At 40.5% G+C, this 12,619-nt stretch overlaps 1 protein-coding gene across 1 annotated transcript in view; it reads left to right on the top strand.

Moving 5' to 3' along the window:
- Positions 1-11,435, top strand: part of LOC118564927 (PAN2-PAN3 deadenylation complex catalytic subunit PAN2-like) — an 11,990-nt gene extending 555 nt beyond the window's left edge. Inside the window, exons 2-16 of the mRNA XM_036144526.1 lie at positions 46-293; positions 393-541; positions 622-728; positions 803-901; positions 1,003-1,091; positions 2,366-2,510; positions 2,587-2,724; positions 5,513-5,572; positions 5,652-5,742; positions 5,835-5,992; positions 7,729-7,872; positions 9,540-9,719; positions 9,817-9,910; positions 10,897-11,088; positions 11,190-11,435. Coding sequence (XP_036000419.1) covers positions 46-293; positions 393-541; positions 622-728; positions 803-901; positions 1,003-1,091; positions 2,366-2,510; positions 2,587-2,724; positions 5,513-5,572; positions 5,652-5,742; positions 5,835-5,992; positions 7,729-7,872; positions 9,540-9,719; positions 9,817-9,910; positions 10,897-11,088; positions 11,190-11,224 — 1,929 coding nt within the window. The 3' untranslated portion in view covers positions 11,225-11,435. The remainder of the gene's footprint in view (positions 1-45; positions 294-392; positions 542-621; positions 729-802; positions 902-1,002; positions 1,092-2,365; positions 2,511-2,586; positions 2,725-5,512; positions 5,573-5,651; positions 5,743-5,834; positions 5,993-7,728; positions 7,873-9,539; positions 9,720-9,816; positions 9,911-10,896; positions 11,089-11,189) is intronic.
- Positions 11,436-12,619: the final 1,184 nt, after the last annotated feature.

Genomic DNA, 12,619 nt, shown 5'->3' with positions numbered 1-12,619 from the left:
TTCCTTCCTTCCTTCCTCTATATAATTCTCCACATTGTCTTGCAGTCCTACGTTTCCCATCATGCCGATTTAACTCCATTTCCCTGTCTGCAGGCCAGTAACTTCCTCCGAGCCTTTCGTACCATCCCTGAAGCCTCGGCTCTGGGTCTGATCCTCGCCGACTCGGATGAGCAAACCGGGAAGGCCAAGCTGGGCCGCTTGATCCAGAGCTGGAACCGCTTCATCCTCACCCAGCTTCACCAGGAGACTCAGGAGCAGGAGGGTCCTCAGGCCTACAGGGGAGCCAGCAGCAGGTGAGAGCAGCTTCTGGGTCGACGTGGGTTTGTTGTGCAGCCCTGGTCACGTCAGGAGGAGGATGAACGGCTTGTGTCTGCGTTGTGAACCGCTAACAGCTCTCTGGGTTCCTCGGCGGAGTCCGTCATCGGGAAGCTGTTTGGCGTTGAAGTTGAGAACAGCAGCCTGTGCCGCTGCGGGAAGGAGACGGTGCGCTCCTCCCTCACCTTGCTCTTCACCATGCATTATCCAGAGCAGAACTCCCAGGGTGAGCTTAAGGTGGTTTTCCACGTCGATCTGTCAAAATATCGACGATGTCATATCTTAAATTTCACCGTGTCTCTGTAGATAAAGCCATAAAGGAGTACGACTTTGCTGGGATTCTGAAGAAAAGCATCTGTTTGGAGCAGAACACTCAGGCGTGGTGTGAAAACTGTGAGAAGTATCAGCCGACGGTGAGTCAAACCTCAGAGCGGTAGCCGGACACTGGAGACGGTGGCGTTACGTTTTTTTTTGTTCGACGCTGCAGGTGCAAACACGCAGCATCAGGTGTCTGCCGGATGTCCTGGTCATAAACTGTGAGGTGAACAGCGCCAAGGAGGCTGAGTTCTGGAAAGTTCAGGCAGAGGTGACCAACTCTTGACTCCTTTTTATTTATTTTTTTTATTCACCTGGGAATTTCTTTTCTCTCTCAGCTAATCGGGCTTTTCTGCCTGTGTCTCTTTACAGTATGCCTACAATAAGGCCATGCAGAAAGAGGCAATGGAGCCCGCAAAGCACACCGAGCCACCACCCATGCCTACAGAGTGGTGCTTAGAGTATGAAACCTTTGATTTCTCATCTTAAATCACGTTTTGCTCCTGCCAAAGATCTGCAATGATAACCTCTCACAGTTTGACTTTATTGCAACAAAAAAAGCTTTTTGCATATTTCTTTTTAAACCAAGTAGAGACAGGGAGGGAGAAATCATGAAATCATCATTTAATTTGTAAACCAAATACCTGCACAGATCTCTTTATTGAAAACTTATTTGAGGCGCTGCAGCTGGTTAATCGATGTACCCAACAAGAGAACTGTATAAAAAACTGCTTCCTGCTGGTTGACCTGAATCCTCCAGGACAAATTAAGGAGGAAAAATTAAAATAGCGGGATAGGAAACTTGAAGCAACAGGGTCTTTAAAAAATTTAAAAAGCACAACGAAAGAAATGGGTAGAAACAGGAGTCAGTATTTGCCACCGAGCGATAAGAAATTATGGAAACTAGGAACAATATTAACAACATTAAAGAAAAAGGACAAGGGGTGACTGAAGAAAGTCATGGATCCTAGCTTTGCACTGCAAAAACTATACTAAAAATAAGTCAAACTTTCTTAAACTGAGTGTAGTTGTCCTTGATTTGAGCACGCAAATAAGATGATTTGCCAATGGAATAATATTTCTGCACTTAAAATAGGAACAACTCATCTCCGTTATCTTATTTCAAGTGCAGTACATCTAACTATCTTATTTTAGGGGTCAAAATACTCATTCCGTTGGCAGATCATCTTATTTACCTGCTCAAATCAAGGACAAAGACACTAAGTTCAAGAAAATTTGACTTATTTTTAATTCTGTTTTTGCAGTGTGGAGGGTTTGTTTGGACACTCCCACAGAAACACAAAGAAAAAACAAGCACATTTCTTCAGAAACCCGCGAAAAAATCGGATAAAATCTAATTTTATCAATTAAACATAGGTTTGTTGATATTCTGCCAACAAGCAAAAAAAATTAACCTCATCTTCACTAAACTCGGTCATCTGGCCAGAAATCCGTCTATATCTAAGGAGCATTAATTATATTTTTAGCTGAGTCATCAGAAAAACAGACGAGCAGTTAATTAGATCAGCTTCATGTCATCCGTCAGAAGTGTCAGCTGTCAGATAAATTAGCTTTGGCACAAATAGTCGACTAAACGCCCTCCAAGAGCGAACATTTCTTGTTGTTTCCATTTATTATAGTTCATTTTTGCCTATTTGCGCGACAAAATAACAGAAAACATAAAGAGGGGATGTCCAACTTTTGAAGAAAATCACATTTTGACGTGTTTCTGCAGCGGGGAGGAGATCTGCAGCGCGGAGGGCTTCTCCTTTGACACCCGGGCCGAGGATCTGCGCCACGTTTGGATCCCCTCCACCCTCAAGATGTCCATCAGCAAAAGCCAGGGGCTGGAGATCAGCAGCTGGTCCGAAGGAGAAGAAGTAAGGGTAGAACCTGTGAGCGTGGCGTTCGGACGCCTGCGAAGGCTGTAACTCTGTGCCACGTCTCCACGACTAGATCAGTGCCGCGGAGGAGGCCGAGGGGGTTTCCCTCTACGACCTCGTGGTCACGGTGCCCCACATCCAGGACACTCGCACCGGCGGAAACCTGGTCGCACACATCAAAGTGGGTGAGACGTACCACCAAAGGAAAGAGGTAAGTTAGCTGGTAAAAAAAAAACATGACGTTTAAACCTATTCACAGCCCAAGAACTTATGCACATTTTGTTCGGAATAAAAACACAAACATCTATGGATCTCTGTGGGATTTTATGGGATAAATCAGCACTTTTTTGTGGTGTGCCGTTAATTTTTAGCCTTCTTTACCCCGGAAACCCCTAAATCACGGGTGTGGTCCCTCTACTGACTTTGTGGATAATTTTGACCTTCTAATTAGGATTTTTTTACTTCTAATTAGAGCAAAATTATAACAAACAGGTTGAAATCTTTTGTTTTTTCCACACCTCCTGCCAAAGGTCTGCAATGATAACAAAAAAAAAAAGCTTTTTGCATATGTCTGTTTAGACCAAGTAGAGAGAGGGAGAGAGAAATGATGAAATCTTCCTTTAATTTGTAAACCAAATACCTGCACAGGTTTAATCCTGAACATTTAGTTAAGGCGCTACGGGTTGTGGTTCCTTCTACTGACTTTTTGGACAACGTCTGCCCTTCTGATTAGGATGTTTTACTTCTAATTAGGGCAAAATTATACAACAGACAAGCTGAAATCTTCTCGCAGTTGAAGATTTTGGTTTCAGCGCAAAGTGTTTGTCTTTTACTAAGCGCACATTTCATAGTAAATAGGACCACATCTATCCAGTGGCTTTTACTCTCATGCAAACTTTGGTGCACCGATATCTGCTTTCTAATTTGTTTATTAAAATTGGCTAAATGTAGCAAGCGCTTTCAAATAACGACTCCTGTTCGTATTGCTGAGAATAGACAAAAAAAAAAATTACACTGTGTTGCTTTTATTGTCTCTGCTCTGTCTTCTCCAACCCCCAGTGGGTCGAGGCAGATGAGCGTTCACACTGAGCCTGGTTCTGGTTCTGCTGGAGGTTTTCCTCCCTGTTAAAGGGGAGTTTTCCTCTCCACTGTCGCTTCATGCATGCTCAGTATGAGGGATTGCTGCAAAGCCATCAACAAGACTTAGACTTAGACAGCTTTATTTGTCATTTTGTATGCACAGAGTGCGTACAGCACAAAATTTCGTTGCATACAGCTTAGGGCTGAACGATTTTGGAAAATAATCTAATTGCGATTTCTTTTCTTAATATTGCGATTTAATGCAATTTTTTTCCCCAGTTTAATTTATCATGTCTTTTTAAACATATACAAACAACAAATCCCTTTGTTTCCTTACTGTGCAGATTAGTTGCTAAAAGACCCGCAGCATCTAAACTCAGAGCAGAAATGATTGCGTTCTGCCTACAATATATTTCAACCAAAATTGCAATTTTGACTTTTCTCTGCATTAACCACAAGCAACAAAAATGGCCTGTAAATAAAGACGTTTGTAAACAAGTCTATGTATTAAACTGATTGACCTGTACTTAATGCTATGTATGATTATATAAACTCTAAAACAAGTAATAAAATTAGATTATCTCACTGCTGCAACTGTCTTCCCTTCCATGTGGAGGCAAACCCACTTCAAACATTTTACCAACACCTAATGGACGCGTCTTATTCCCTAATTGTTACATAGCCAAAAATTGCAGACTCTGCGATTTGGAAATTGCGTTTTTTTAAATCGTGATTATACTGAAAATGCGATTAATTGTTCAGCCCTAATACAGCTTGTAAATTGCAGTAAAATGAAATTACAGTATAGGGTGAAGCAGTGATTTAAAAGTAAACAATTTAAATGTAGACAATGCAGGAGAAGTCACAGTGTACATGTGAGTATTTTTTTAAAAACAATGCAGACGACTGTCCACTGTGGCTCTACGCTCTTTCAGGAGGAGTGAATGCTGCTTGGAGAGACTTGATGCAACCTGCTGGGTTTCCTTAGAGAGGAAACTTTTTGACCAATCTTTATAATCTGATTGAATTTGACTTTTTAAAGTGCCTTGAGATGACATGTTGTGAATTGGCGCTATATAAATAAAATTTAAATTGTCCAATCAAGCCCAACAGTATTTGCAAACCGGATGACCATCTTTTAAAAAGGCACAAATGTGCAAAAAGCACTTTTTAGGTTTTGGATCTACAATAACTTACACATCCATTTCCTGCAGAAGATCTGACTGATTTGTTTATTAAAAATGTTGCATGCTCATGTTTTGCGGAGCAGGTAAGAAGCAAATCAGTATACATTTCTGGTAGTTGCATTTTCTTTTTTATTATATTTTTTGGCTCTCAAAACAAATTATGGCCAAGGTGACAAAAAGTTTTGACACCCCTTCCCTAGGTAAAACCATTAGTCGACTAATCAGTAAATACCTGACCTCCTTTCTGGCCTCAGAGGTTCGTTATTAGTGAACACTGCAAAAAAGGGATCTAAAAGTAGGTAAAATCCTCTTGAAATTAATGTATTTTTCTTTGATGTGAGCTGGTAAATCAGACAATTTGCCAATAGAATAAGATTTTTGTACTTAAAATAAAAACAATTCATCTCTATCATCTTATTTACAGTGCAGGATAGCTAATTATCTTATTTTAGGGGTAGAAATTCTCATTCCATTGGCAAACAGTCTTATTTAGCTGCTCAAATCAAGGAAAAATATACAAATTCTAAGCAACTTTTATTTACTTTTAGTTCCCTTTTTGCAGTGAACAAACAGCACTGAAGACCAAGGAGCCCAGCAGACATGAATCACGTTAGAGACGTTTAAATCCAAATTTGGTTAAGAAACAATATTCTAAGCTTTGTAACTTCTCACAGTGCTTTGTATGGATTCTTGTCTTAAAAACTCACGTTTAAATTGACGTCTGTGTTCCAGGGAGTCACACACCAGCAGTGGTACCTCTTCAACGATTTTCTGATCGAACCCATTGATAAGGTAGGACTTTTACCACTTTGGTTAATTTGTCGGCGCATCGTGTTTGCTGTGAACTTTCTGCTTTGCTTTCCACTGAAAGACTGAAGCTGCCCAGTTTGACGTCAGCTGGAAGGTGCCGGCCATCCTCTATTACGCCAAGAGGAACTACCACTCCAAGTACGATCTCCGCAGTAAGTGTCACGGCTTTTAAATCCGACTGATTATCGTTTGATTTTTCTCGGAATTTCGGGTCTTTCAGACGGCGCCATGTTTTGTGTTTCAGTCAAAAATCCCATAGATGCCAGCGTGCTGCTGACGGAGGCCTCGCTGGCCCGTAAGCAGAGGAAGAGTCACGCCACGTTCATCCCCCTCATGGTCAGTGAAATGCCGCAGGCCGGGGACCTGGTGGGGCTGGACGCCGAGTTCGTGACCCTCAACCAGGTGAGCGTGCCGTTAGGGCTGAACAATTAATCACATTTTCAATATAATCGCGATTTTAAAAAACGCAATTTCCAAATCGCAGAGTCTGCAATTTTTGGCTCTGTAACAATTAGGGAATTAGCCACGTCCATTAGGTGTCGGTAAAACGTTTAAAGTGGGTTTGCCTCCACATGGAAGGGAAGACAGTTGCAGCAGTGAAATAATCTAATTTTATTACTTGTTTTAGAGTTTATATAATCCTACGTAGCATTAACTACAGGTCAATCAGTTTAATACATAGACTTGCTTGTTGGTTGGACTTTATGTTCAACAAGGATCGATGTCCAAATCAACTAAAAGCTGTTCTCTTGAACAATATTCTGATTAATAGAAACATTAGAAGTTCTTGTTTTGAATAGTCCTTGTTTACAAACATCTTTATTTAGAGGCCATTTTTGTTGCTTGTGTTTAACGCAGAGAAAAGTCAAAATTGCAATTTTGGTTTAAATATATTGTAGGCAGAACGCAATCATTTCTGCTCTGAGTTTAGATGCTGCGGGTCTTTTAGCAACTAATCTGCACAGTGAGGAAACAAAATGATTTGTTGTTTGTATATGTTTAAAAAGACATGATAAATTAAACTGGAAAAAAAAATCGCATTAAATCGCAATATTAAGAAAAAAAATCGCAATTAGATTATTTTCCAAAATTGTTCAGCCCTACGTGCCGTATGGGAAGACAGGCACACAGCGAGGTTGACATTAAGCGATCTGACTGCCTTCAGTCATTAATTATGTGTAGATTTACAGCTACATGTTGGGTCAGTGGAGGGATTTCTGGTCCCGCCTCGCGGAGGAAGCTCCGAGTAGAGCCGCTGCTTCTCCACATCAATCAGAGCCAGTTCAGGTGGTTTGGACATCTGGTCAGGGTGTCCCCTGGGCGTCTCCCCATGGTTTATTTTTACCAGCAATTGGGAGGAGATCCCGGGGAAGATCCAGACCGTACTAGAAGAACTACACATCCCATCTGGCCTGGGAACACCTTGGGTTCCCCCCAGAATGAGCTGGAGGATGTCTGGGTTCCTCTCCTGGAGCTGCTGCTCCCTGGACCAGATCTTATTATGGATGGAGAACTACTGCAAATAATTATAGTAAAGATATTTACATGTAGGAATGCTAATATTACTTTACAGTTAATATTTACTATTTGCATTTATGTTATATTAAATCATAATAATTGTGACATATTATTTTAATGATTAATATCATAATGGGTCCTTCATAAAACTGAAAAAAAAATGTTCCAATGAGAAATTAAGGACTCAAACCTTTAGGGGAGTTTTATTTCTGACAGTAAGCTGCTGTTTCATTGTTATAGATTTGATCTGAGACCAAATTTTAGCTGTTTAATAAAACACAACTAAGCTTGTTTTTTTTTTCTTCTTAAAGTCGAGCTTTTCCATCAATTACTGAAGATGAATAATAAATCCTATTTGGCGCTCTTCCTGGCTGTGCATGTAGGCTGACGCTTTACGAATTGTCCTTTTATAAAAAGAATAGTGGTGTGTTTTTAAGACTTTATATAGTTAAACCCAAAATTGTCAGTGGTTAAGCTGCGTTTTCTTTATTGTTAAAGAATAAAAGGGAACTTTTAAATGCAATGATTCCTCCCTGAAAGGGTGAAACTCAAATGACAAACGTGAAATCTTCTAAACTGGAATCCAAGCACCGAATGATCTTGGGTGTTTTTGCCCGCAGGAAGAGGCAGAGCTGCGCAGCGACGGCACCAAGTCCACCATCAAACCCAGCCAGATGTCTGTGGCCAGGATCACCTGTGTGAGGGGTCAGGGCCCCAACGAGGGGGTCCCCTTCATCGACGACTACATCTCCACTCAGGAGCAGGTGAAGCATCGTTCCCTGCATTATTTTATTGCTGCGGTCTAAACTATCTCCGTCCGTTAGTGCTTCAGTCGTGCTGACGGTGAAATTAAAGGCCTATGATTTCAAAGATTCAGCTGTACACAAATGAGTAACGCATAAATGAATCAGCTGATTTTCTCTTGATCGGCTCAGGTCGGCAGCAATTTGCTTTGTGTTTAGTAAAAATCAGATAAAAACTTTTACATGCGAGTTTTTGATGCTCTGATGCATATATGGAGATGAGCTTGAATCCCCCGTTGAGCTGCTGGAGCCAAAACTAGTTCCTCCATGAAGGAAACTGCTGCACATGTTTACTGTGGCTGAATAAATAGCTTAGAGAGGCTTTAATGTGTTATAGTCCTTATGAGGAAAGCTACTGCAAGAATCGAACATTGTGGGTCAAACCTTAAACACTGCAACAAGGGAACTAAACGTAAGTAAACATTTTCCTGAAATAAGTGTATTTGTCCATGATTTGAGCAGATAAATACGATGATCTGCCAATGGAAGGAGTATTTTGACCCCTAAAATAAGATAATTAGATATACTGCACTAGAAATAATTAAATTTCATTTATATAGCGCCAATTCATGAAACATGTCATCTCAAGACACTTTCCAAAGTCAAATTCAATCAGATTATACAGATTGGTCAAAAAATTACTCTAAGGAAACCCAGCAGGTTGCATTAAAGTCCCGAAAAGCAGCATTCACTCCTGGAGAAGCGTAGAGCCACAGGGAGAGTCGTCTGCATTGTTGATGGCTTTGCAGCAATCCCTCATACTGAGCAAGCATGAAGCGACAGTGGAAAGAAAAACTCCCCTTTAACAGGAAGGAAAACCTCCAGCAGAACCAGAACCAGGCTCAGTGTGAACGGTAATCTGCCTCGACCGACTGGGGGTTAGAGAAGACAGAGCAGAGACACAACAAGAGAAACAAAAAAACACAGAAGCACACATTGATCCAGTAATCTGTTCTACATTAGATGGTAGTAGCGGGTGATCTGTCTTCTCTGGATGATGTCACAGTTAACAGAACGCCAGACCAGGTGTACCTACTATGAAGAATAAAAAATGATAGAGAACAAAAAGTTAAAAGATGAAATGACGACAAGCAATGCAAAACTGGAGAACAGTAGGAGAAATCAGCAGAGTGAGAAAAATAGACCCTGATGTCCTCCAGCAGCCTAAGCCTATAGCAGCATAACTATAGAGGTAGCTCAGGGTAACATGAGCAACTCTAACTATAAACTTTGTCAAAAAGGAAAGTTTTAAGATTAGTCTTAAAAATAGACAGGGTGTCTGCCTCACGGACCAAAACTGGGAGTTGGTTCCACAGGAGAGGAGCCTGATAGCTAAAGAAATAACATGATAGAGGTGTGTTGTTCCTATTTTAAGTGCAAAAATCTTATTCCACTGGCAGATTGTGTAAATCATGGACAAATACGCTCATTTCATGAAAATGTTGCTTACTTTTAGTTTTAGTGCAGTGAAGTACACCAAGGGTCATCATTGACCAGAAAGAGAAGCCTTATTTTATCCAGGGCTGTGTGAGAACTACCATCCTGCAGCTTTTAGATGCGTCCCTCATCCATCACACCTGGATCCGATGGCTGTTACCAACGCGCCTGACTTATTGTTTACTTTTCAGGTGGTCGACTATTTGACTCAGTATTCTGGAATCAAACCAGGAGATCTGGATGCTAAAATCTCCTCGAAGCATCTGACCACCCTGAAGTCCACGTACCTGAAGCTGCGCTTCCTCATCGACACCGGAGTTCGCTTCGTCGGCCATGGCTTGCAGAAGGACTTTCGGGTCATTAATCTTCTGGTGGGTTTTTAATGTTCGTCTTCCTCCACTTGAGTCCGTCTCGTTTAAACCTTTCGTTTATGCATTAGTGCATCACTGTATATCTGCTGTCTCCAAGGTGCCGAAAGATCAAGTCGTCGACACGGTCCACTTGTTCCACTTGCCTCGCAAGAGAATGATCTCGTTGAGATTCCTCGCTTGGTATTTTCTGGGTAAGCCAAGAAAAAAAAAAAGTCAATAATCTTTTATTTTCTAGCTTCCATTTGACAGAGATTGTCTGTTTATGTCCTGAGAGACCCTTATGTTGGGTTTTCATTAGTGTTGCGCCGATGCCATTTTTTGGCCCCGATACCCGGAACCTGGCTGTGCAGTATCGGCCGATACCGATACCATCTGTTTGAAATTGATGTGTGTGTGTATATATATATGAAGGACAGCATACTACTTGGATGTAAAATAATTGTTACAATGGCTTTGTCAAGCTGCTACCTTATTAAAGCAGGAAAAAAGACTAATACAAAGTGAATCCAGTAGAACTAGTGAGTGTCGGGAGAGAGAAGGCTGCGTTCAAGTGACATAAAATAAGACAAGATAGTCTTTATTGATCTCACATTGGAGAAATTCACTTGTCACATCGGCTCAATAGTCAGGAGTAGGAAAGGGTGCATCAATTATATACAGTGGATCAAAAAGAAAATGAGAAAAACATAAGAATATAAAAAAATACGAAAGAAATCGGAGTAGGCAGATGATGTCATGTGTACTTCCCGGTTATATACAAACATCAAAATGGTATCGGTGTCCCATTTGTTGGTACTCGCTGATACCGATTCCACCATTTTAGTGCGGTATCGGTGCAACACTAGTTTTCATGCAGTTTATTAATTGGTTCTATAGGGTTTTTTTTGTAAGATTTTGTGTGTTTTCAGGTATTAAAATCAAATTATACCTCAAGCAAAAATGTAAACTTATTTGTATAACAGAAAAAACATTTTAAATGCTTTAAATTGTGTGGGAATGGCGGCGTGCAAATAAACCTCCCTTGCATCCACCTTCTCCTCTGACTCTCCTGCGTTCCTGGAATATCCAAACTGGAAATGAACGCTTATTAAATCTGTAAAACAGCCACAGGAGTTGTGACAGCTGGTCATGCCAGATCGTTGTTTTTTTTTTTTTTTTTTTGTTGTTGTGCCGATAGATCTCAACATTCAGGGGGAAACCCACGACAGCATAGAGGACGCACGCACCGCCCTGCAGCTGTACAGGAAGTACCTGGAGCTCAGTCGCGGAGGTGGGAGCGACGAAGTAAGGAAGATCCTGAAGGGACTCTACGAAAAAGGCCGCCAGCTGGACTGGAAAGTCCCCGACTCGGATACGGGAGACGGTCAAGGTAGAACAAAGCAGCACACAGATTCAGAGCGCATCAGCCAGAGATGTTTACTTGATTTACCGGGAAGAGTCTGGACTGAGCAGGTTTGCTTCCCTCAACAGGCGCCGCTGTGTTCCCCGCTGTGATGGCGATGTGAGCGGCTCTGTGACCCGCAGCCACGCTGGATGAGCCGTCGTCGATCCGCCTCTTTTATACTCGTTTGCATTTCTGTCTGCGTCGTGTACAGTTTGTGTCGGAGGTCTCACCCTCAGCTGAATCAGTGACCAAAAAGTTTCACTCATTTGAACTTTTTATTTCAAAACAATCGTTTGAAGTTAAATAAATTAATTTTCTGTTATACAAACTTGTATTGGGGATTTTTTTTTAAATAAATGTACCATGACAGATGTGACGATGCTTACTGATTGACTTCAGGAAGCTTGAAGCAAAACATGGATGATTTTCCCTAAAAAAAAAAAAAAAAAAAAAAAAAAATTGTTGCTTTAGCTCAAAATTATTCAAACCCTTCACAGATTTAGCTGGAAAATAATGTTTTAATTTCACCAACATGTTTCTTCTGATTGGTAGTAACGTTAAAATTTGGAGTCTTGAATCGGATAGAGAATCTGTGAAGGAAGCTAAAGATTAGGGTGATGGTAACGAGGCCTCCCAAACTCAGACTCGTCACAAAGAATAAATCATCAAAATACCAGCTGATAGATAAATTTGAAAAAAACCTGCACACGACTGCACCAATGATTATTAAGAAGGGCCTAAAAAACAGGGGGAAAAAAACAATTTTTTCCCCCAAATTTCAACTCATCATTGGAAAGAAGACCTTGGTTTAAACAAAACTAATTTTAATCTAAACTACGGAGGCCCTGAAGTGTAAACCACACCAATAAATCTCTAAACACAACCACAAATTACATATTAAAAAACACATTAACTAAGCACATATACAAATGAAAAAATGTCAACATATTCAAAACCAAAACATCTTGAAAAACATTAATTGGAAACAAATACAAAATATTGAAATACATAATAACATAATGAAAACAGTTTAGGACATAAAATGTCAAATTACATTTTCCAGCCAACAAAATCTTAAACATGACATTAACCGGAATCGGAAGAGGTCAGTACCAGTGGGAAATCACTGATAATGATTTTTATTTGTTGTCCTGTTTTTAAAAAAAAAAAAATGTTGTAGTGATTTAATTGTTTTTGGGTATTTAAATATTTTGCCATTTTTAAATTTATGTTTCTTTCAAGGTAATGTTGCGTTTTTCAAAATGGGGTTTTCAATATGTCGATGTGGTTTGCACTTCAGGGCCACCGTACTAAACCCGTTAGGAGTACAAATGCACAAACAGCGCAATATATTCGAGTCTTGAGCAAAACGGCGAGAAACATTTGTTCTCATTGTACAGAACGTGAGGGAAGAATAAATATGAACGTCTGTGTTCTTCTTTACAAACATCAAGAAACCCAGAAATGTTTTTAGATTTAGTAGAAGCGCTTTTTTCGTAAAAACCACTGACTTCTG

This window comes from Fundulus heteroclitus, chromosome 1, assembly GCF_011125445.2.
Source record: "Fundulus heteroclitus isolate FHET01 chromosome 1, MU-UCD_Fhet_4.1, whole genome shotgun sequence".
Lineage (NCBI taxonomy): Eukaryota > Metazoa > Chordata > Actinopteri > Cyprinodontiformes > Fundulidae > Fundulus > Fundulus heteroclitus.
This window is presented reverse-complemented; position numbering and strand designations above follow the sequence as displayed.